Source organism: Myiozetetes cayanensis, unplaced genomic scaffold, assembly GCF_022539395.1.
Source record: "Myiozetetes cayanensis isolate MyiCay16 unplaced genomic scaffold, myiCay2020 scf10, whole genome shotgun sequence".
In the NCBI taxonomy this organism is placed as follows: Eukaryota; Metazoa; Chordata; class Aves; order Passeriformes; family Tyrannidae; genus Myiozetetes; species Myiozetetes cayanensis.
Genome location: NW_026086605.1, coordinates 26,730,153 through 26,754,985, shown reverse-complemented (window position 1 = coordinate 26,754,985; position 24,833 = coordinate 26,730,153). Strand labels below are relative to the sequence as shown.

General features: G+C 36.4%; 1 protein-coding gene across 1 annotated transcript in view; it reads right to left on the bottom strand.

Moving 5' to 3' along the window:
• The window catches only part of NRG3 (neuregulin 3), a 369,474-nt gene that overhangs the window by 217,489 nt on the left and 127,152 nt on the right, over positions 1-24,833 (bottom strand). The window contains 1 exon segment of the mRNA XM_050305457.1: positions 4,002-4,131. Within this exon segment, the coding sequence (XP_050161414.1) occupies positions 4,002-4,131 (130 nt within the window).

Genomic DNA, 24,833 nt, shown 5'->3' with positions numbered 1-24,833 from the left:
ATAAAAAGATCACCAAGGTCAAAATTCATCAGAACAAGATGTATCGAAAGCAGATTGTCATATGAAATTTGAAAAATGGGATTGTAAGCAAAATAGTGCACTTTGGATGCATATCTATAACCTGCTGTAATTTGGTCAACTGGATATGACGCTTTGCTTACTTATATTTGTGAGTCTATTCTTTCACTCTCCATTGTTAAAGAACTTATTCAGGCTTTATATTCCTTGCTTCATGAAGGAGAGAAGAAGGACAGGAGCACAGGATGAAAGGAATGTCTCAACCAACATACTCTAATCTATAAAGAGTACATCAGAGTTCACTGCCAACACCAAGACTTCCTGTGCATACACAGTAGTCTTAATGGTTTCTTTCAGAGCACAAATTTTAAAAGTGTAATCCTCTTCTCCCCTCAAAAGTTTTAGCCAATCATTCATCCAGCGTTTTCCAATCCTAAAGGGTAAAAAAAGAAAATGCAGGGACTAAATAGAAAAAAAAAATTAAAAGAATCACACACAAAACCAACTAAACAAACAAAAAACCAGAACAAAATCCAAATTAAAAAAACCAAACAAACAAAAACAAACAAACAAAAAACAAACAAAAAACAAACAAAAAACAAACAAAAAAACAAACAAAAAACAAACAAACAAAACCACAAAAAAACCCAACAGAAAACTCAAAAAAATCCCAGAGTGACTTGAGATGGGGTCTTTGAAATAAACTTGTACAGAGAAAACCTAAACAGTTTTTTTAAAGCCTGTATTACGTAATATCCAGTTAAATGCTGATGTATCAGTGTTGACTGTGTACTTGATTTGTTGTGTGTAAATTACAAATAAAGGCACCCTAACCATTCAGCTTAAATTCTCAAGGTGGCAACAGTGAAAAAATTTTAGCATATGGAGAAGCTAAATATGAAGTTCCCCTACTGTTGACCTACCCTATCCTTAAAACAAGCTCATGTTAAATCATTCACAAAAATAAATGCTGAAGTCACACCTTTAAAATAGCACAAACAACATCCAGTGTAAATTATTTGTTACCTAACCACGCAGGAGAACTCTTGCCAGTTTATATCCTAGGCAATTTTTCACCAAGAGACAGCGAGTAAAATGTAGAAGTTTGAATAAAAATTGAGTTAGAGAATTTGAAGCTATAACCACTTTTATTTTCCCCCTCTAGTTATCAATTACATTTAAAAAAAAAAAATCCCATGACTTCAGGACACCACCTCTGTATGTGGATAAGAATGGAAGACGCACAATCAGGACTCCCTCCAACTTCCTCATTTACTATATTCCCAGTGGTCTCCCCCTTGCCCTTTGCCAAGGGTGCATGTTAACCCTACTCTCCACAGCTACAGGTTCAAAGGAGATAAGGCACATATCTCTCAGAACAGAAACCAGTTAGAGAGACAGTGCTCTACAACATCCCATTGCCAGTGCCATCAGTGACAGCTGGAGATCGACACATTCATCTCCTCCAAACAGCATCATGATGAATTCTGTAAGCTCTGAAAGGTGCCTGAGCTGCCAGTTTAGTCTCTTTGCAATGACAGTATGGTCCATGCGGATACAGAAGAGGTCTGGGATGTAACTCCAGAATTTATTAACTGCTATCAAATCCCTCCTTCCCCCCCACCCCCCCGTATCATTAGCACATTTATCCTTAAACATGTACACACAACAAGGACTGCACAACGCCCTAAGCATATGATCCTTTAACACTTTTTAAACCTCACAAAGTGGGATGAAAGTTTTTCGCTCCATCAAGGTCTTGTATCTGCAGCTGTTCCACATGGCAAATTCCCATTTCATTAAATTGGTGCTCTGTTCCCAGAACAGATGCAAAATCAAACTCACAATGAGAATATACAATGCAGCTTGATTCTGAGAACAAAGTATCATTTTGTCTTCATAATTCTGCATTCAAATGATTCTTTTAATTGCCATGGGAATTCCTTAACCCTAGGAAAATTTTTCTGTTTTACTAGTTAGAGGACAAATACAGTACATCAATATTGTATTTTTCTATATGTGTACATTCTACCTGTTATTTCTGAGCACTGTTACAGGCTACAGATAGAAAAACACCTGCATCACTCTCACTACTCTAGCCCTGACAGAGAGACATAGTCTGTTACCAAGGTAGAGACACAGCCTTTAAAGGTCAAATTTAAAGGTTTTTCTTCATTCATGACATACATACTGGTACAAAAGTGATTCTTAACAAGCTGCTGCTTGTAGCGTTGAAGGCCCTTACAGCATTAAACAAAGCAATAGAACTAATCACCTTTTAAATTTTAAAATGCATCTTCTTTTGCCATATAAATTTTACTGCCTTATACATGTCTTCTTATGTTGCACAGTTCAAAGTGCCTACTGAAATATGCAGATGTTTAATTCCCAGAGAATGTGCCAATGCCAGAAACCTGTACAAGCGATGCAGATCTGTTACACACGGAAGCAACAGATCCACAGATACTGGTGCTTCCCCCTATGGAAGGATAACACAAAAGAAAGTGATGAAAAAACTTCACTCTGCAGTAAAGAATGAGAAGTCAACATTCTGGCTTGTTTAATTAAGGGGAAAAGCTTGGATGGAAAAGCTTCTAACCATTAGTCAGACTGCACTATCAGAATCACAGCAAATAAACAAGAATTTAGCAAAGGCAGGCACCGGGAAAGATCCTGAAAGTGTATCTCTTATGTGAAAGTGTATCTCTTATGAGATACACTCCTGCAGATATTTAAAAAACCTAATCTACACAGTTTACGAAACCAGTCTGTTTAGCTACTGAATTTACCAGCCTAATTAAAAATTGTCATATATACCCATTTTCTTTGCTGTTAATTTGAATTGCTTTTGTCCAGCTTGAATATTCATTGACAACATATATATTGACAATGAAAAACACTTAAATATTTGAGTGATCAATTTCCTTAACAGCTCATGACGTTTCTAAGAAGGACCGAAAACCATACTTGCTTTGAGAAAAAAAACACCTGAAAAGTTTTATGATGGAAGTAGAAAGAGATATCAATTTTCCACAATAAATTACTTATATTTAATTTAAGCATGCCATAAAAAAATATAAAATAAAGAAGGGAAATGAATGCTCACTGAAACATATTCAACTGAATAGGAAACATTACCAGCATAGTATTAAAAATGGAAATCTCAGGAATATTCTTCTGATGATAAGGAGACTTTCATAAATCTTTAAATCCATAAATTTCCACTTTCAAACCAGGCACATATGATTTTGTGATTTTTTCCCTACTTTTAGTGGAATTTAGATGCTCAAGGCTGCTCAAGGCCCAAATCCTTCACGGAAGTTCCCTCTGAGTGTCTCAGATGCTTTTTATTACTTATGTTGAGAGTTTTCCATAGATTTAGACATTCAGTTTAGAATTCAGTATATGAGAGTCTTCAATTCACCTTTTGTATGCCATATACAATATCTTAGAAGTAAATTAAAACATCACAAGTACAGATTTTCATTTTGTATTACTGCTATTTAAAAGAATGCTCAAATGGTTCAGATTTCTTTTATATTATCATCTTTAGGAAGATGTTACAGTATTCCTTCTGCATCTCACTCCTTTTTATTGGCCACTACAGCTATAATAATTATATTGAGTGATGTGGTTTTCTTTTCTGATACTCTTTTAAACACATTCAAGATGTCCATACCTAAGAGGTCTTTATATGTAAAAACTTGAAAATGAAACATTAATCCTTACATGTTTATATTATTAAAAAATACAATAGTGAAGACTTATCTGTAAAAAGATGAAAATGTTGCTTCTTTTCTCTCCATATTTCCACTTATAAATATTACAGACTACTAAAAACTCATCAACTGTGAGGGATGCAGCCAAACTGGAGACAAATTCCATTGCTTCCTAACATTCTCCATCCAAACGCTTATTTTTTCCGTAGTGCTTTGTCCCTTGGACAGAAAACTCTTTTTGCAACTTCTTCCCAAATGACTTACCGGCAGTGTTTATGTGATCCTGTTAAGGTTTCAATCACAAAGCATTCCCCTTCATTGAGACAATACGCAAGATCCTTGTCTTTGCATGGCTTAAAGTGCTCAGATCGCTCCGTGGAATACGTTGTGGTATCTGTGGAGAAAACAACAAAAGGAAAGAAATATTGGATATTCTTAGAGTATGACACATAAATTTGATCAAGTTAGTCTCAGTAACATCAACTGACAGACTAATCAACAGAAAGCAAAAGCACAGGACATGCAAACCTCAGTGCGACTGCAATGTTATTTACAATCAGGCTTCTTAAACGATTCACGAGAGGATGCTTATATTTAGAACTATCTGCAACAAAGCTGGAGTATAATTTCAACCACTTCCAATTTCCGAAGTATCCCATCTAAAATGTAAAGACACCTACTTAGGATCCTTTAACCAGAACAATATTTTCATATGAACACACTCAGATATGGTTTTAAATAAAATACAAAATTTTTTCATGAAAAATGACCAGAGCAGTCAACAGAGCATCAATCTAAGAAACCCTCATAAAATCCACTAATAACATGAAGTGGAAAAAAACCCAAAAAAGACAAGTACCGAAGGTCAATGCTAATTTGATTCACCAGTCACAAAACCTGGCCTAAAACTTAACACAAGCAATGTACCAGAGATCGTGTGATTTCAGGTACATCATCTGTAGGCTTCTATAGGTCCATCCAAACACCCCCAAAACACAGATAAAAGGTTTGACTACAGGTTGAACTTTTGGTTGTACCTTTGGAATATATAGACAGATAATTAGATTTGGAATAGGCTGACAGCATAAGCTATCACTCTTGTCTTCTAATAAACCTCTTTAACCTTTCCAATCCATTTGGATTAATCAACAATAAAGTGAAATTTTCAGAGGAAGATGTCTGACTGACAGATATTTTAATTTTTCTCCACTAAGACAAGGGTTTTTTTCTAATGAAGAGTGATTTTTCAGAGTAGATGATGATTTCCACAGAGCCATGTTTCAATCTTCATATTCAATCTTAATTGAAAAAGTTATAATTCCTAACGACTTTGTGGAATTCTAATATATATTGAAATAGCAAAAGAACGTTTCATTGTATACCATACAGGCTAGCACAAAATATTATGTTGCCTTCTGACAAAGGAATAAACCAGTGCCCAATGGACAGAGAACCTTGCAAATTGAGAATTACACAAGCACATTAACTCGCTTTTTGCTCATGACTCAATAAGAAGGCAATATATCCGACCAAGGTAACCCTAAAGTTGAAAACCAAGCACTGAACCACAAGACATCTGTAACTATGGCTCTGCAAGAAAAAAATCAGATAATTCCAAAAATATTTCAAAGTAACTTTTTTCGTTCTTAGTATATTTTAAATAAAACTATGCCTAATTTTTTTCTTGCATTCAGACTGTCAGAAGATTATTATAATACATTCACAAAGAATAAGAAAATCTGCACCCTAATCTTTGTATACAACACCTTTTTTTTTTTTTTTTTTCCTCTCCAGAGAAAAAATATTGTAGTTCAAAGTTTTCAGTGGAGAAAAAAAAGTCCTGGAAATAAACTCCTTTCAAATGTTTTCACAAATTCAAAATGAAAGGCCATGTCATTATCCTCCATGCCAGCACTTACACAAAGTTGCAGACTACAGAGAAACTACAGTTTTTAATGATTGCAAGCAAACACTGAACTGAAATGTATCAAGTTGAATTTTGGAGACTATACAAGATGATTGTAAATGCAAACAGTTACCAGCTCCCCACTGTTGATGTTTCAAGAATGATCAGGTTTTCTGTAACAAAAATATCTTCACATAGAGAAAAGGTAGCCCAGTTCCTTTTTAAGGTCAGTCAAAGGTCACTTAAATGACCATCAGGAAAAAGCAATCAAGATAATACATACATAACAATCAGTTATATACAAATATAACATTCAGTTATATTTCTATCCATTTTAAATACAGAAAACTGAGGATGTTATTTGAAAGTACTTGTGATAATTACAAAGGGTAACTAAAACTGTTTGATGAGCAAAAACTCAGCTTGATCCAGCTTTAAAGAACAGAACACTTGCATTTGTCAGCTTGCTCTGAAGAAACAATCTGTGCAATTCCCTTTCTGAAGGCAGCTACAGTACACAGACCAAAGTAATCTGAGGTGTCCCCAGAGGACAAGAGCAAAACAAGGGAGACAGGCAGTATCACAAAGCATGTCTGTGAGGTAGTGATGTATTGAATTCTCAGAGCACAGTGTTTGAAGTGCAGGATACTCCTGTCATAATTAAATACCTTATCAAGGTCAGCATTTTAAAGTTTTAGATTAAATATATTCTTTAGAAGTTTTGTTTTGCTTTACTTTAATTACTTCTCTGTTCAATATTAATCAACCCTTCTGTTTTATTTGTAAACAGGCTTAAGTTGCGATACTTCATTTTCTCCAGCTGGACACGACCTCAAGCTTTTCTTTTTTTGTTTTGGGTTCCATCTCTCATCTTTCACATTAAGCAAAACAGTTGTAGGTAGTGATGCTGGTGGTTTCTTATGACAGCCTTGGACTGCACTTCTTATGTTGAAAAAGTACATAACAAATTTTGGCGGGTTTGTTGTTTGGGGTTTTTTGTTTTGTTTGGGGGTTTTTTACATCAAATGTAGTCTTATTAAAGGCCAATTTTTAGTTAAGTCTAACCATGTTGATGTATATGGACACTAAGCACAGCTGAACTGTACAGAGGCCTCTGCTCTGCAGAGATCAGATGTTTGAGCTCCATAGGTCATTCACAACGTTCAGAAGTTGTGTTAGTAATTGACATCCTAGATATCCCTAGAGCTGCTTGGTACTTTCTGCTGGATATATATCCTATATGTGAGTTTCACGAAAAGCTACAATACTGCTGTTATTTCATGTTGCATTCATGATGAAACAAACTCTGTTACAGCTTCATTAAATAATGATAAAAACAAACTTGTTCTAAATAGTATAGAAATAACAAACCAACAGAAAATATTACAGTTTGCCTGATTCTTTTTGTAATAAATAATAAATCATATTGTCTCTTATTTTTCACTCTGAAACAAATTCTGAGTTGACTTTTCCATGGTGGAACAGTCCTTCACGGCTTCATAAACGTAGTAAATCAACACCATTCTACTGTGACGTTTTTAGCTTAATTTCTTTGCTTCTTTTAAGAATTGATAAAATGTAGGCATTCACAAATTTACAAGTACAGGTCCTTAATTTATTTTAGTCTTTGAACATGGACAACAGACTCAAATATTTATAGGTTAAAAAAGGGAATTTCTATTAGGTATTCACATGTCCTTGAATTCAGAATGTATAACTTAAGGTCTTTTTAAATTGCCATGTGTTGCAGGTGTTTCATGCAAAAGCAGTAGGGCCTATTGATTTCTGCCAGTCTTTCCAACTAAATTGGAGTAAAGAAATTTTAGGCACTCTCGCTCTATTTTTCTTGCCTTACTATAGAAGCAAAGGTTTACTCCTGATTCCCATGCTTCAGAAACAGATATACCATTGCCAACTCTCACATAGTACTGTTTAATCAAATGAAGAAGAATTCAGCTCAAAATTCAAAGGATGGCTTCAAGATCTTTTATTTATAAGCATGGAGTTGGTTTTAAAAAACTCAGTCTTTGGGAATGTTGCATAAAAATGAGCAGGAAGTTTACAGATGTTATTTTATTTTTGTATAGGTCTAAAACTTGGTCTAGAAAACAAGTGTAAGTGAATTTGTATTCTTGTCTCATTCATATCTTTCATCATATTTACACCAGCACAGAGTGGCTCACTATAGCTAATTTATTGAATTATCTTCAATGTGTGGTATGTTACTAGAAATACTATCTGCTCCTTCAAGGCTAAAGGTTTCATTGTTTCCAGTACTGTGCTCTGATATTGATAAACCTGTAACTACCAAGGAAAAATACAGGAAAAGAGAGAATGAAAGATTTAAAATATCCTCGGAAACAGTGGCATTCACAGCAGCTGTTTCTGCACAGATTGCAGCAGCAGCAGCCATTCCCATCCATCACATCTGTCCCGCAGCATTCTGACTTCACAAACAGATTTTTCTGGTTATATCTCAAACCAAACACCTTTAAATGATACTCACACTACATGGCCCTCACTGTAAACATTTTTTCCAACAGACAGCATTAGGTGCTACAGGAAAAGTGAGGAAAAATGACCCAGAGATCCAAGAGACAAAAAGACCCTGCTTAACTTTTCTGAAGTCCCTAGTGGACAAGCATCTAATTTCTGTAACTACACAGGAACGTTCAATTATTAACACCAGCATGGCAAATATGTGGTGCATTGCTACAGAGGAATATGAAGATACCACATTTAGTTTAATGCCAGAGCTTGAACACTCAAAGACTTTTTACAAATACTGCATGTTTAGACTAGCATTGGGTATTACCAGCTCTATGGATTCAGTATTGACATGCAAACTCACTTTTCCTTTATCTTTTTATCCATTTATAATGCAGCATTTCTCAGAGAACCTTTGCTTATTGAGCCACCAAAAAAAGCAAGATGCTTATTTTAAAACCCTGATCCATTTTTAAATGCACTGCAAATAAAGCAAGCCAGTTACAAACGACTCAACTTCCTCTGACAATGCAAATCCAGTCACCAAAAAAATACCTTCTCAAAAAACCTCAAAATTTTTTTATAGTGCATTCCTTCATTACTACTGCATTGTATAAAGGCAACAGAAAAGGTCAGTTAATAGCATATTAACACACAAGTAAGTCACCTACTGCTCCTTTCCTGGTATTTCAGAATTATGTGATAGCCCTACCAGAAAGGGTCTTGTAAAAAAAATGAAACTTCCACACAGAATAGTTTATAGATGATTGCATATTTACTCACAATACAGTGAACCTTGAAAAACATACAACCTAAAATGTTTATTTATGTCCTCTTAGAAATAAACAAAAGGTGGGTAGGGGGAGAAGATACCAAGTCCTAGCATGATATCCGTTAAGGGAGAAGGAGGGGAAAACAAAAACTTGAAAGTAAACATTTAGGTTATGATTTAGTCTCAGCTGATGGAAACTCTTTCTGAAGTTGCTGATATTTGTTAAATGAACATTCCAGACACAGGCATTTTTAATGTCAAAGCAGAGATCTTGCTTTGGCTGTGCTAATTGAACAGTAGTTGACCTTAGCCATGGGAGACTGCTGGAATAATTAAATTTAAAAAATCTAGTAATAAAATCATGAGAATTAAAAAAAAACACAAAACTTCAGGGTTTTAAAATAATGATAGGTTTCTTGTTCTAAACTTACTTGAATTTTTGCATGCATTTATCTAGGATTAGAGCCAAAAGCTTAATGAAAAGTATGAAAAATATTTTATTGCATTAACAGAGACAGTTCTGTATAAGCTAGCAATAGAGTTCTGAATACAGAATATTCAAGAAGCTGCCCCTCAGCCATTTTGTGCCAGAGAAAATTTTATTTAATCCAATAAGACTTTAAAGGCTTTGATTGCATTGTGATATAAAGCAAAACTGTGCTATAGATGTGAGACTTGTTGGAGCTTTTCTATTATCCCTCAGATTCAAATGAACAAATCAGTGTAATTTAGCAACAAACTAATAAAGCAGCAGATGCAAAAAAACAGTGTCATTTACACTAGTTGTCTTCACACTCAGATTGTGGAGGTAGCTGAAATTATCACTGAGAGATGGCACTAATGTTTTTCCTTTGTATTTAATTCAGAGGATTATATAAGAAAGCTCATGTGGTACTAACTCAACCCATTTCATAGCCCATTGCTATGAAACATTTCTCTGCCAGTACAAACAAGCACATCTTTAAACAGACTGCTTTCCTCCCCATATCACCAGGACACAGCATCACATGCACAGCTGCATAGAAACAACAGCTCAAGCTCCAGAGGAAGAAATTAAAGACAGTCATCTCTCAAAAAATCAGCACATGCTCCCTTGTCAGCAACTCCTAAATTAATTGTGACCTTTTTCCAGAAACAAATGTTGCTCATATTTTCTAAATGTTTTTGCAGTTTGAAACCACAAATAACAAAAGCACATTAAAGGATTTTCAAGTTACCAGTGCATTATTAGAAAAATATCACATGCTATTAGAGAACTTCCGGCTTGCTGCAAAACTCTTACAAATAAAAGTATACCCTTGCTTTCATGACTGCAAAAAAATCAAACCAAGCAAAAACACTGTACAAGAATATGCCCACCTAATGGTACCTTGCAAGAAAAACTCAAAAGGAGAAAAGGAAATAATGCTGGCATCACTTTGAAATGTATTATCTGATCCCATCTGTCAGAACTCAAATGCTGAACCCTGAACACCGCTGAAATTCCTCCAAATTGCACATCAGAGGCTGCATTCTCCTGTGCAGCTCCAACTGAAACCAGTGAAAGCTGAACAAATGGGAGATGACTCAGGAGAGAGCCCCATGGGACACAAAAGGCCCAGGGTACTTCAAAAGTTCAATGTCTAGGAGCCAAAGAAACAGCAGTGACTAAAACTCTAAAAGGTTTTAGCATTCACAGTGAAGACTTATACTGAAAATTGAGTGGTGACAGTTCTGATGGGCACTTTAGGTGCAGAGTGCTTTTGCCAATCAGACCTGTATTCAGCTGGGCTTCAGTAGGACTTATTAATTGATCTAAAAGAAATTAATGGTGGAATTCAGTGAAAAAGCAGCACACTCACAACTGTGCCAAAAGAAGATCCATCCCCCACACCAAGGTTTCTCTTTCCTCTGACCCCTAGCACTCCCATCTCAGCATACTGACTTCTCTGGAGACTGGATGGAGCTATTGCACCACAAAGGGGCAGCTTTTTGGGAATATGAAAACAGCTTTAGAAAATAGTTTCAAATAGGTGGAGAAACTGAAATACTGTTAAATGAAGATACTTCTCAGCACAAACAAACAAACAAACAAACAAACAAAAAAAAAGACTTCCAGAGATGCTAGCAAGATTTTGGGGGTTGGGAGGGGACAGGGACAGGGCACACACTCAAAACCAGAACAATTCTGACAGGTTAACAGAGGCTAGAAGAAAGCAAGTACAGCACACATCTGTAATGTCTGCAATCAGCAATGCTCTGAAATAAAAAACAATCCACCTCACCAAAATCTAATGAGTCAAATGAAGAAGGAATATAAGAAAACACAAGAAATGCAACGACCTAAATAACTCAATATTTCTACAACATAAGTGGTGTTACAATTATTTTTGCATGTAGTAAAAAAAAGAAAAACAATCAACCAAACAAAAAAATCAATTAACAGTCCTCCAAATCTTTTTCTTTCTTAGATCATTGCTATCTTCTTTCTCCTTCTGCCTGTGAAGCACTGTGTGGGAGTGGGAGTTAAGATGCAAGGATCAGAGGAGAGTAAAGATAGAGACCATAGACCTTGAAGGTAAATATTGCTGTTTAGTTCATAGAGGGGCTTTAGCTTCCCCAGCTATTGCTAAAGAAAGAAATGCTAAATTGACAATGAAAGCCTCACCACTAATGGTACCTGGGAAGTGTTGTCACTGAACATCAACACTTTTTCAACCAGCAGATCCGTAACAATCTGTATTTGCATATCTTTATATACACTATGATATAAGAAAGTTCTGGTAACAGAGTATTGTGCAATTTCATAGTTTTTTTAGAGTAAGCAGTAGCACAGGGAAAACTCAGGCCTATGGTTACATAGGGCAGGGAAACTGGTCACTGAGTGCTGACAAAACTGAGGTTACCTGGGTTGGCCTATGTTCTATGGTTTATAGATCTTCTGGATGATTTACCACTTTCTTAAAGTTGTACAGAAATCATTCAGCACTGTGTTTTCAACATTTAATAAATCACTTCTTACAGTCACTGTCAAATTACTGTAGGTTAAAAGCCAGATATCTAATCAAATACAAGAATTATACTAGTTGTATGGGGCAACACTAAATATTTTCATGTAAAAATACTAATTATTATAAAGCTATGAGTAGGTTGGTTGATTGTCAGTGTGATGCTCTTTCTCCAAGGAACTGAAACAGGTCAAGCAATGCATTGAACAGAAACAAAGGAAGTAAGAAATGCAATTTTAACTTTTAGCTTGTGCATATTTCCAAGGCATGTAATCTAACGTTTATTCACTACTGTATTCATAATTTTGACATCCTTGTTATGTGGACATGCAAAGTCAGGCTATGAAACATGAACCTTACTCTCAACATTTTCTTTCATTAAGAAACCCACACATTCAACATCATATTTTTTTTCTTAATTTCATTTCCTCACTTTGATTCTTTTAATTCAGTCTTCCAGAACAGAAAGGACATAGGCATGAGAAGGTAAAGTATATTTGCCACAGTTCCCTCCTCCTGTACTCCTCTGTTCTCGTGTATGGATTACTTTACAAGATTTCTCTTATTCTCTTTCACAGGTGAGAACACTTTTCCATCTGTTTCCAATATGGAATTGTAAGAAGTTCACATGCTGCAAATCCCCTTGACCTTACTATCAGCACACAACAAACTGCTCAGCCTTATTAGCCAGCATTTTCTAATGCAAGTAATTAGGTAAATCACATATAGCTTTTTAATTTAAATCCACACTGTTCCAACACAGCAAAGAGTCAGTGAACCGTGGTAAGAAAGAGCCAGATAATGAGGTTCTCATGTGGGCTACTACAGCTCCCGAAACTACACTTCAGTCAACAAAACCCAACCTAGGGTTAAGTTTGACTAGAGATGTCAAAGGTATATCTAATATATCACATCTATACAAAAATTCTGCAATATTTCACATAATAATATAAACACTATCTTTTTCTATTTCATGAAACCTTGGCCTTTGACTCACATTCATTTAGTTGCCCCCCCTTCTGGTCTTCAATTTAACACAAATTATGAGTTCAATATCCGTGATACAAATCTAAGTCATTGCTTAATAACTGAGACAGATTTTTCTTCTAAATTCTCTGCAACAGAGACTATTATGCTGGTACAAAATGAGCTTAAAATACTTAAAACTTCTTGGTTTGGCTGCTTATTATTAATGAGTACATAGCCTTAAAGCAATAAACCAACATAGTTAGTCTTGCTAACTGTGAACAAAGGAGGAAAGGGAAGAGAAGACATGGAGTTTGCAGCTATAAGGAAGGATACTTTTGCAGAGACAGTATAATGCACTCTGAAATCTCCCTTGGGACCATGGCCACTACAAACAATATTCTGTTGGGGTTCATACTTTTCACTTCAGTTTCCACAAGTCATAGCACTCTGTAAAGTTGCATTTGGAAGCACACAAATGCTCCTACATCCACTGTGTTCTGCAGTTCTAATTTTATAAACTGTCAGCACAGCCACCCCAAGTGAAGTATCACAGGTCTCATGTTATCAGTGCTTGATAATCAAGTCTCATGAGACATAATTATTAGTTAAAATCTGCATTTCCCATTGCAGTGCATTTAATTCATTAATTTTAATGTTATATTAAAAGTTAATTTATACTTTCTTCCTGCAGTGCAGGTGGTTTAGAGCATGGCTGACTGGCAGGCAAGAGAAACATGCACACAGCTCTTTTATATAATGCTCCTGAGAAGATTCTAGAGTATAAGAAACTTAACACAAAAGCTAGCTACCAAAAGGAAATCTAACTTACTTGCCAACCACATTAAGTAATCTCTACAGAGGCTATATCCTGCCACAATCATCAAGAGAGGACATATAAATCAATCTTTCAACAGTGACAAGCTAGTAAATGAGTAAGTTATCATTGTCACTCTTCTCCACTTTGATTTCAAGTCCTACTAAGTCCTTCTGAGACCTCAGCACCAGAAGCACACAGAGCACTCAAACCTTATTGTCTGCATTTATTCAGTGGCTTATAAAAAATAGAACACCCTACCATCTACTCCTTTTCTCATCACTCCTTCCTCGTTGCATACGCAGAGCTGCATTACAGACTGCGGACAAACACCCAGCCAAAATCAGCACCGACTGCCACGGAGATCTGATTATCATGAGCTGTTTCTCTTCCAGGCACTCGTGGTATGAGACAATGGGACCCTGAGTTGCTGGTAGCATTGCATCTCACCAGCAGTTCTAGCTGCCAGGCCATTTGGGGGTTATAAATCTGGGCATCGTATTTTTCATCCTTAATCAGTTTTGAGCAACTGAAGTATTACTGCAGGCAAGCACAGGCTGTGCAATAAATATACTCTTGCTCCTGTTTCTATGGTATAATATCCGCTTGTTTTGGTATGGGTTATGATTTTTTGGTTTTACGTAACTGAATCAACCTTTGCAGTGTACCTTTCAACAAAATAGTTATGAAAGCTGCGATTAAAAACATTCCAGCAATTACTGAACTCCAGTGAAGATCTTGAAGAAAAAATGTCCCTGAGAACTAAAACTAACTAGAATTTTAAAGTTCTCAAGAACATGCAGGTTAGTTTTCTGCTCATTCATGACTACATGAATTCTGTTAGGTCTTATGCCTTGCCTCCCCTCTTTTTAATTTTTAAGGAAAAATAGTATATTTTTTTTTTAATTAAAGCTTACAAAAACAAAACAAAAACAACCAAATCAAAATAACCCAACACCCCTCCAATTTTGTGTACCTGAATAAGCAGTGTTATTGGGGGAAAAATAAATTACATGGTCAGTTTTCTCCTCCTGTGCAGTACAAACTCAGAAAACATGAGGTCTGCAGGGTGGGCTTCTAGCAGCATAAATTCCAGTGCGACACAAACCTCAATCTTTTTTCACGCTTTAAGCTACGATGAAAACAGCATGACACAACAAAGCCACCACTACTTGCATGTCAAAAAGGCTAAAGTCGATGTTAAAATAGCATCAACAAATTTGCACTGTTGCAGTATTTTTATGATATTCATAATTTCCCCCTATTTCACATTAGGAAAAGAAAAGAACGAAACATCTGTAGCAGCTTCTCTTCTTGCTCCAAGAAGCATTAAGATGCAGTCTCATCTTCAGTTCTCTCCACTCTGCAATTAATTGGTTTAGATAATACAGACTAAGCACAATTGTAGCAGTCATCTTTCAATGAAACTGTCTTTGCAAGAAACTCGCCTTGAAATAGAAAACAGAAGTATTCCTTAGCTTTCCTACATTCCTGAATCAAACACATGGTAACCCAGGTTATCTATCAGTGCTAGCCAGCACAGAACATGAAATTTCCCATCATGAAGTTGCATCCTTGTTTTATTACTCAGATTAATCCAGTATATAATTGAAATGGAAATATCTCCTACCTTTACCAATGAGAAATTTTGGACAATATCACAAGCACTTTGTGTCTCACTGTACCAGTTTGATGGTCGCAAAGCACTCAGCTTTGCACTGCTACACAAAACAGCCTGAGGTTCAACAAATCAGCAGTGTTGGCATCTGATATAGCTAAAGTAAGGGGGAGGAGAGTCACTGCGAGATGTCACTGACAACTTCATTTCCACTTCTGTGCAAATTAAATGTAGGCTGGGGCACAGAAATGGAACATAATTAGACATAAAAAGTAGGACTGCAGGCTTTGGTTGACTGAAGACATTAGTACAGTAAAGAAAAAGCCAATTAAACTAGTAGTTCAACTTACAAACTGCAGCATTAATAATCCTAACAGAACTGCAAAACAGCAACAACAACAGAAGTCCAGTTCTGGAAATGCAACACTGAGCACCTCCAATGGTAGACTAATTCCATAATAAAATCTCTCAGTTGGAAAATGCATCATACACACCGTTCTAGTGCCACTGCTTTAGAGAAAAACATCTACAGAAGCAACAGCTGTGATCACTGAAATATGAGAATACAATATAAACCATTAACAATAGGGTAAGAAAAGATAACAGAAAAACTGCATTATCCTCTTCTGATGGCTTCTAATTCTTTAAAGTTTATATATATAACATATGTAGTCACGACTGAATAACTGTTACAACTTATACCACTTATACATCCTTCAACCCGCTAACCAGAAAAATAAGCACAATATTTCACAATCATTATTGTGTTAGGTTATTTTTAATGACATTTTATAACTAGTAGGAGATTTATTGTCTACTCAGAAGCTGCCCAATAGGCAGTTAATGTATCATTGCTGCAGCTGTGTCTGAATTTGTCATGTTACAAAGCTGACTCAGACAGGAATTTTGTGCCAGAAGATCTTTGGCGGCACCAGCAAAAATCCTAGTAATATCCCCTCTGGAGAGCACAAGTGCTACTCTTGGAAGGTTGGAAAAGGCCAAGAAAAAAAATAAATCAGCTGATAAATCAAATAAGCTGGTTTAAAAATACTTCAATAATCACTGTCACAAATTCACAGGAGATGAACCACTAATCAATTCTTCTTACAGCACCCCATTTCGGGTTTGTGGAAAGAAGTCCAGGCAGAAATATTTACTCATTAGAGCATTTTTCTCCCCTCTCTTCCAATGAATGGTTAACTTTTGACTTTGTTTCCCCAGTCATGCTGGTTTTTTTAAGTTATTCTGATGTAATGTTGTGCAGGTTGCACACATATGTACATACGTGCCCAAGTATTTAAGGTTTTAAGTTATGGGGGGAGTGGATTCAAACAGTGGTTCTTTACAGCAATATTTCACCTGACTCATACAAGTTCAAGTTTAGTGCTTAACTGGGAGAGACATGACACAAGTGTCTGCCCTAATCAAGATGTATTTGCTTCTTAGCCATTTCCCAGAAAACTTGAAGATAATTTCCTTTGCAAACTACCAGCCCTACTGTTCTCCTATGTAAATCTTCCCAGAGAAAATATTGCTTTATTTGTGCAAGTTCTGACCAAGGATACCAGGAAAGGATGTGGAATGAGGGACTGAGTGATATAAGGAAGAATAAATAAATCAATCAGGTGCTAAAGCATAATTTCTCCAAATATATGTATATGACAAAGGGTAGCAGGTATTAAAAGCAACATAAAATACAATGCAGAGAAAGGAAAGTGAGAAAGACAACTGACAAACAAAAATGCTGGAAATTCAGGATGTCCAAAAAACACATGCTCACATGAACAGCTGGCAGGTCTTTTGGGAAAGAAACATTGAGAATTACAAAACCCCACCTAGCATCTGTATGTAAGCCTACCTTTTACATAGCAGAGATGTAACTTGGATGAACTCAAGGATAAAGAAGTATAACTCAATAAATAGTGCAGTACAATATGTTTGTAAATAGCAGGTATATACAGTTAGGACACATACCTATATGTCCTAACTACATATCCTACCTATATATACAACCTATATAAATACATACCAGTATTTATTTACATATTTTATCCATTTAAATCTATACACAAATATAGGTTTACAAGTCAGTTGAAACTTCCACTTAATCTGCTTTAAACTAGGCTATAAGTGTACCACTGCTTTCTCTTCCATTAGACCTATATTAAAACAAGGTTACCAACATTACTCATTAAAAAGGGAAAAGTCTCCATTTTCTAACCAAACACCTAAGCCTGATTTGGATGTATTCTTTCAGAGTGATATTATAAGGTAGTTAATTTTGAATCTGGGATTTCACTGAATTTTTTTTTTTCCTTTTCTAAGGAGTTATTTTTGTATTGCCTCATTTTTCAGTTTCTTTTTGCCAACAGTAAATTTAGACTGAATGCTCTCAGAAGCAGCAGAAAATGTGTGATGGCTTGGACCTAATTAAAACCCAAGCAAAAGCATGGAAAACTTGAGGGTAGGGGAAAGTACACATTCAGAAGTTCTCTAGCACGTAGGTAAGTGAAAATCTTTGGCTTCAATAGAGCATTGGGCTGAATTAGACATCTTTTGCATAGGGAAATGCTTCTTTAGTGCAGAAGTTGTTTAAACAGATCCCAGGCCAGTCCCCTTGAACAGTCACTGGCATGTATAAGACAGAGATATATCCATGTCTAGGAGAAGGAGAGAGTCAGAATTTCTTTCTTCCAAGCTGATCTCATTTTTTGTCGCAACAGCCTCTGTGGGGCACTGGAAGTTGGAGTAATCTAGAACAAGCTAGAATAATTTTCAGACTATCTAGTTTGCATGAGCAATAAGGTTGGCATCTGGTGGCTCTAAAAATAAATACAATTAAAAAAACACACACAAAAAACCCCCACCAAAAAACAGTCCTGAGATGGTGGAATTAATGTTTCACATCCCTTTTGGCAGCTTGTATCTCTCCATTTGCCAGCTACTCTATTTTCTTGCTATTTTCTCCAGTTGAGTATGCTTCATGGTTATTCAGAAGATTTATGTATTTTCTTATGCCTTAGTAATGTCAAACATGCAAGATGATAGTTTCTGCTAGCTAATTCTCTTCCCACTAGATGACAAGTTCTTCAAAGAGAGAATGAACATCTTGAGTCTTTATTACCCAACTTCCCACTTGCACAGGCACTGCATGTAGTGTTTGTTTGAGGTGGAAACTTGATAGCACAGCAAGACACAGAGCACATCATTTCTGCACATCTTGTCGATTCAGATGATCTGCAGGAATTCAGCATCAAATAAAGGGAGCAGTACACTCTGCCGTACACTTAATCATAAGGGTGGCACACTTATCTATGAGTGCACATGAAATATGGATATTACTGAAAATCTCTGCACATTTTACTGGTATATCAAAGTTCAAATCAGAAAGTGGCTTCTGAGTACCAAGATCTAGATCACACTTGAACCGACTATTATAAATGAAAAATTCACAGAACCACCAATACCAAGTATGGAAGAAAATCGGGATTTTCAGGCACACTCTATGGCTGGAAAAAGTCTCAGCTGGTATCAAAAAAGCCCACAGATCCATTGCCTACACCATGGGTACTCAGATCAATACCTGAATAGTGCTACTATTTGGGATGTCCCAAGAAACATGTTAAAAATCTTTGTATCCATAATTATTATAACACAGCCAATTAGGGCTGCTAACGATTGTTTCAGAAAATAAATAGATCGCTGATGCTGTATTTTTCCATGCCAACACAACTGCACATGCATCATGAGGCCACGGGTCTGAGAAGCCTCAATTCATACATCACATCTCAGTTCAGAACCTGCAGCAATGCAATGTAAGGATTTCTGGTGATTTTCCCAGGCTCACATTTCATCATGGCATCATCAAAAAGATGTGAGATGTCTGAGGAGAGCAAACAACAAGGCAAATGGCTGAAAGATTGCCCGTTTATAAAACTCAGGCTGAAATTCAGCCTTCTAACAGCTGCAGCCACGTTCATGACATCTTGAAAAAAAAACCTGAACTTCACTCCTACAAAGATTTGCTTTGGTATGCAAGTTTTTGCTGTCCTATTTTAGTAGTCAGGAAGGACTCAACGCTTCACATCTTTCTCTCTCAGGGTGATGCTTAATTTTTAATGAACTGTAATTAAGAACCGAAGCCCCACCCTCCATCCACCCCAGCACAGCTTACAATTCCAGCAACCACCTCCTCACTATTCCCTTCCCTCCCTCTTCAGCACTGGAGGCATAACGTGCAGGGTGTGGGACCCTCCCATCTCTTCACAGAACTAAACAGATGAATACACCAGGAGCACATCAGGAAGCAATTCAGATTCAGGCATTATTTCAAAGGCTGTGTACTTTGAACATTCCCTGAAATGCCGGAAGAAATCTGAAGATCTGCAAATTTTTTTTAGTTTTCATATCTGGGACACATTTTACATAGAAAGAACTTTCAAGGGTTGAGAGTTTACCGTTATGAGCTATCCAAAAAATCAGAGTATAGCTCAAATCAGGACAGAATCTGCCCTAAAACCAAGAACAGTTAGTCTCACATTGTAGATGTTAATATTTTCCATATTGCTGGGAGCTATATTTGATATTATTTGTTTAGCATCAGAGCTATGCAGAGTACTTCACAAAATGCAGGAAATGAAGATTTTCTCCTAGGAAATCTGTCTCCCAAGTTTTAAGAAAAAAATAGACTGTGAAGAGGGTCATGAACTGTAGAGGACGACTAAGGTAGCTTTCCCCTCTTTATGATTGAAGAATTACATATGCAGTCATTGCAAACATCTGAGCTTACCATGTTCAGAATTATGACATACGAATGAATTAAAAAAAACCAAAAAACAAACAAACAAACAAACCAAAACCAATAACAAAATACCATACCACCATCCTTATTTTTTCCTGCAGACACACAAAAGAACTCATCTCCTCCCACCACTCAAATTTTAATTGCACTGTTTCCATGCTGCTTTCATCTGGGCTTGTTGACAGACACACATGCACTTCCCAATCCCTTTCTGAACTGGAGGTGCCTAATTGTGCAGATATCCTTCACTGCTTTACACTCATATAACGATGGTATATAGGAATCTATACATGTACAAACGCTGTATAGTTTCACTATAAGAGAAGCCAGAGTTGTTAATATATATTGGTTCTTTTCAGCAGTGAGAAAATTTACATTGGTGGGTGCTCCTATCTACGTCTGAGTGTTTATGGAACCAGGCAGGTGTCATTAGTGATAACCTCTGACAGTCATGTGCAGGATTTCTGCTTGATAGGCTGAAGTCATTAATTTGGTAATCTTGTAATTCACCTGGTTTTTAATCAAAATTCAGTCATGCACATGTATACATGCATATGGACCCATATATGCACTTTGGCTTGCTTGCTTATGAACATATCAGTTGCTTGGTATAAGATTTATGGGGTGGATTCCTGGTAAACAACTTTAATATCTCATTTCAGTTTTATCTGGGGAGAGGCAACAACATGAAAAAGACTGAAAAATTATTCTGCGCTTCAGCTAGTATTTTAAAACTCTAATATACACCACCACCCTCCCCCTGGAGCTTTGAGTACCTCTGGAGACATTGGTATTTCAAGAGCTACAAGTTCACTTTGATAGAGGTACTAGAAAAAATAGCAAAGAGCTACTTCGTTATTTTCAATCCCAGCAATAAACATGGTATGTTAAAGGCTTCAGCACATTAGTTACTGATCTTAAATCTCTTTAATGATATGAAATGTTTTAAGATCCAATGTTTGTCACAGACAGAATATTCTCTGGGTTTATTTGCTATGATCTAAGCTATATTCAAGCAATGTTTATAAAACACTGTCGATAGCAGTTAAAATTTTCAACTTGTTTCAATTTAACTAGAGAAGGCAAAATTTCTCTAGGTTAGCACTACTGAAAATTTTATTCCACTAGATGAAAGTTTAGTTAGATATTCAGTGGGGGGAAAAGCATCTTGAATAAATCTCTGTATTATGACAGCTCCTTGGCCTCATTTACTGATACACTACAGGACTACGAAGGGGGTGGAAAGAACACAAAAAGAAAAATCCCTCCATTCAGTCCAAGTCCATTTAGAAAGGCATGAATATAAGTACCATACTTTTCCTGCCTTCTCCATCTTCATTCTTCCCCTAGTTCTATGGAGAGCCTTCAAAATGGTAAATATAAAATTTGATCTTCAAACACATCTTTTACAGAGAATTCTATCTCTACAAACACAAAACTAAACTCCTGCCATCCCAGAGGCATACAAAAAACCTCCACACAAAGTAGTCCACAATTCAGGGGTTGGGCTGCAGAAGGAAGTGTAGCCTATTTTAGAAGAACAGCTTTCCAAAAGTGCCCTCTTTGCTCAAACATGATCACCTTTGAACAGGAGATTCAGCCAAACTCCTGTCTGGACCACTCCAGCAGTGGCCACAGCAGTGACAGTGGCTTCTGGCACAATTAATATGAAACTACAATGAAAAGTAGTTGTTTGGCCTTTTTTTTCCACCCCTTCTTCAAGAAAGTACACAGATACAACCCTTGTCCTGAAAAAATGTAATCTGGATCAAAATAAAGAGGAGAAAAATACCATTATTAACCTTTAACAGAAATATAAGTGAGCCACAGAGAAACACAATGATCCACTGCATGTGACACAGAGTATACCTGGGTCAGTATACCAAGTACACCTGAACCATTCTACGTCTACTGTCTCATAAATTTAATATTCATTATCACCAAAGCTTTAATAAAGGAGAACGTGCATCCTAAACACCAGACAGGTGTAGTTAGAAGCTTTTAAAATGCAAAAGAAATTAATCAGCTATTTCTCATTTTAGTCACAAAAACCAAGTCACAGAATCAAAGCTGGACGGGACCTTGGGAGGTTAGCTAGTTCAGCATCCCTCTCAAAGTTGGGGCAAACACTGAATTTAGATTGGGTTGCTCAAGGCCTTGTGCTGAGAAGTCTAAAAAACCTCCAAAGAACCGTATATTCAATATGAAATTTAAATTAAATATATCAAGGAGAAAATACCCTGAAGAGATACCCTATCATGCACCTTTTGAAGAAAACAGGCATAATAATTCTGATCATATATGATGCTATTTCCCACTACTTCTTTACAGTAGCTGACCTGGCTTAGCTGTGCAGCAAGTGAGGGCAACAGGAGGCTAAAAAGATACCACAGAATATCAAATTATAAACCCAAGATGTCTTGAAGTATTTTTTTTTAATTTAATGTAATGACAAACTCCATTTAAAATACAAAAACAGCCTCACCCCAATCAAAAAGGGTCATATCAACCAGCTCTTTCAACAGACATTCTGTATATATGTAAATGTGTATATTCATACCCCGTGTCCAAAAAACACATTATGATATTTGTACAACATAAGGTTTTCCAACCATTCAACTTGGAAGCATCTGGCAAAGCAACTCACTGAAATAATAATTAGAGCACAGAGTACTGTAAGGAAATTACTATGAAATAATAGTTTATTTAAAATACTTTAAGCCTATCTATGCTCATTTAATATATTCAAGATGATGTACTTTGTCATATTTTGTAAGGTAAAGTTTTTCCACTACAAAGACCTGTATCAATATTATTTCTTCCCATCTATACAAATCAAAAATAAAAATAAGATAAACCAGTATTTTAAGAAACTTCTTTTTTGATAACTATGTTCTTGAAATAACTCCCTGTAATGGTGGTGGACTGTAAAATTTAAAACAAATGACACATTTATTTCCGAGAAGACTCTCTAGCAATCATTTTCATTTATGTCTTTTAAAAAGCACACAGTGCTGCCTGTGTAAATATTATTTTGTTCTTTTGATTGCTTTCAATAAAGTAATTTTTCCAGGCAGAACATCTAAATTACCACATATTGAAAAGCACAGTGTCTTACACCCATCTGGTTTGGATTTGTGAAGTGGATTGTTGTTCATACATTTTCACCTGGGTGAAATAAAGCTGGGTTGATGAAGCAGTAAATATTTTTTCATTGAAAACAATGAAAGATAAATTCTGAGCACAGTCCACCGTTAATTACTACAGGTACTCTGCCAAATATTTACTTAAAAATCATCAACAAGCCAAGCAAACAAAGCAGAACACGCACTTGCGCAGCGACCCATGGGGTCAATCACACAGCCCAGAATCTTGCTGCACATCAGACAGCCTTATTAGTCACCATCTGCAACAGGAACATCATCATATTTTTTCTGACCTCTGTCACAGTACCTTTTATGCACCTGAGATGAAATCTATTCCTGTTTTCCTTTGGACATGCTGGAAGGTGTGATGACTAGTTATGGCACCTACTGAGGTCCCAGTTTACAGAGTTGCAAAATAGTTCTGCCAAATCCCTGGATAAGAAGTGCTTTGTCATTCATTTAAAAGCAGAGTAGCCAGTAAATCCCACCCTCTAGCCCAAGAAAAAATAAATTTAATCAGAAGATATGCAACAAGGTTATATGGTAATAAAAGAGATGGGTGGAAAAAAACCCAAGAAAACCTCAAACTCTTAAATTCCTTTCACTAAACCAAAAAAATAACATGTTCTTGCTTCTCCTCTTAACCAGCTGGCAAGCTATCTTCTCAGACAATGCAGAAGCCCTCATTTCCTTTTTTTGTATCTCTCAGTTATCTATCTTCACATTATGCATATCATAGAGATCAGAATCTCTAACAGACTGCCCTCACTGTTGAGCTTTCAAAGACTGCTGTACATCAGTCTAGTCTTGATTTCAATAGCTGATTCAGTAGTATGTGTTTAATTCAACGCATCTAGAAATGATAGTTAAGTTACATAAAGCAATTAACTTTATTCATCTAGTCTGGGAAACCTTACAGTCCAATCTTTATTAAAATATCATGCCTACAGATTAGGTTACCTGCACGAATAATACAGTTGATCTCACATACCTAAAATTAGGACTACCTTTGCTACTTGGGATTAGGTGTCCATCTCCTTTGGACAGGTTTTTACAGTACAGACAGTACAGTACCCTATGGGGGCAGAGAGATATCCAGCACATCAGTAACAGCAGGCAGGTGTGTTACTGCATCCTCTGCTGGCCTGGATTAGAGGATGTTAGCCTCAAAACCCACACCAAGAGCCCCTGGAGTGTCCATTCAAGTCAAGGAAACAAGTACTTTGAGAACTACCCACTGTCTGAAAAACATTTACACAGAAAACTGATGCACTACACATCTGACACAGAGGTTATTATTTAGCAACTTAGGTTTGTACATTTAAATGCTCTCATTTTAAAAATAAAGTCACATGACATTCTATTCCAGTGCATCTGTAGAGTCAGTGATTCATCTAATCAGTTTGCTCTTGTGCAGTCTGATTTACTGAGTTGCTGCAAGTACCTCTTAAACTGTTTTACTGAATTATTCCATGGCAGTTACACGAGGATGAGCTGAATATTTATCCCCTGTCCAAAGGCAGAGCTCCTGAAAGTATCGCTTGTGCTGGGCCATGTCCTAACTTTCACTGACATACCTTCAACACAGAAGTCTTA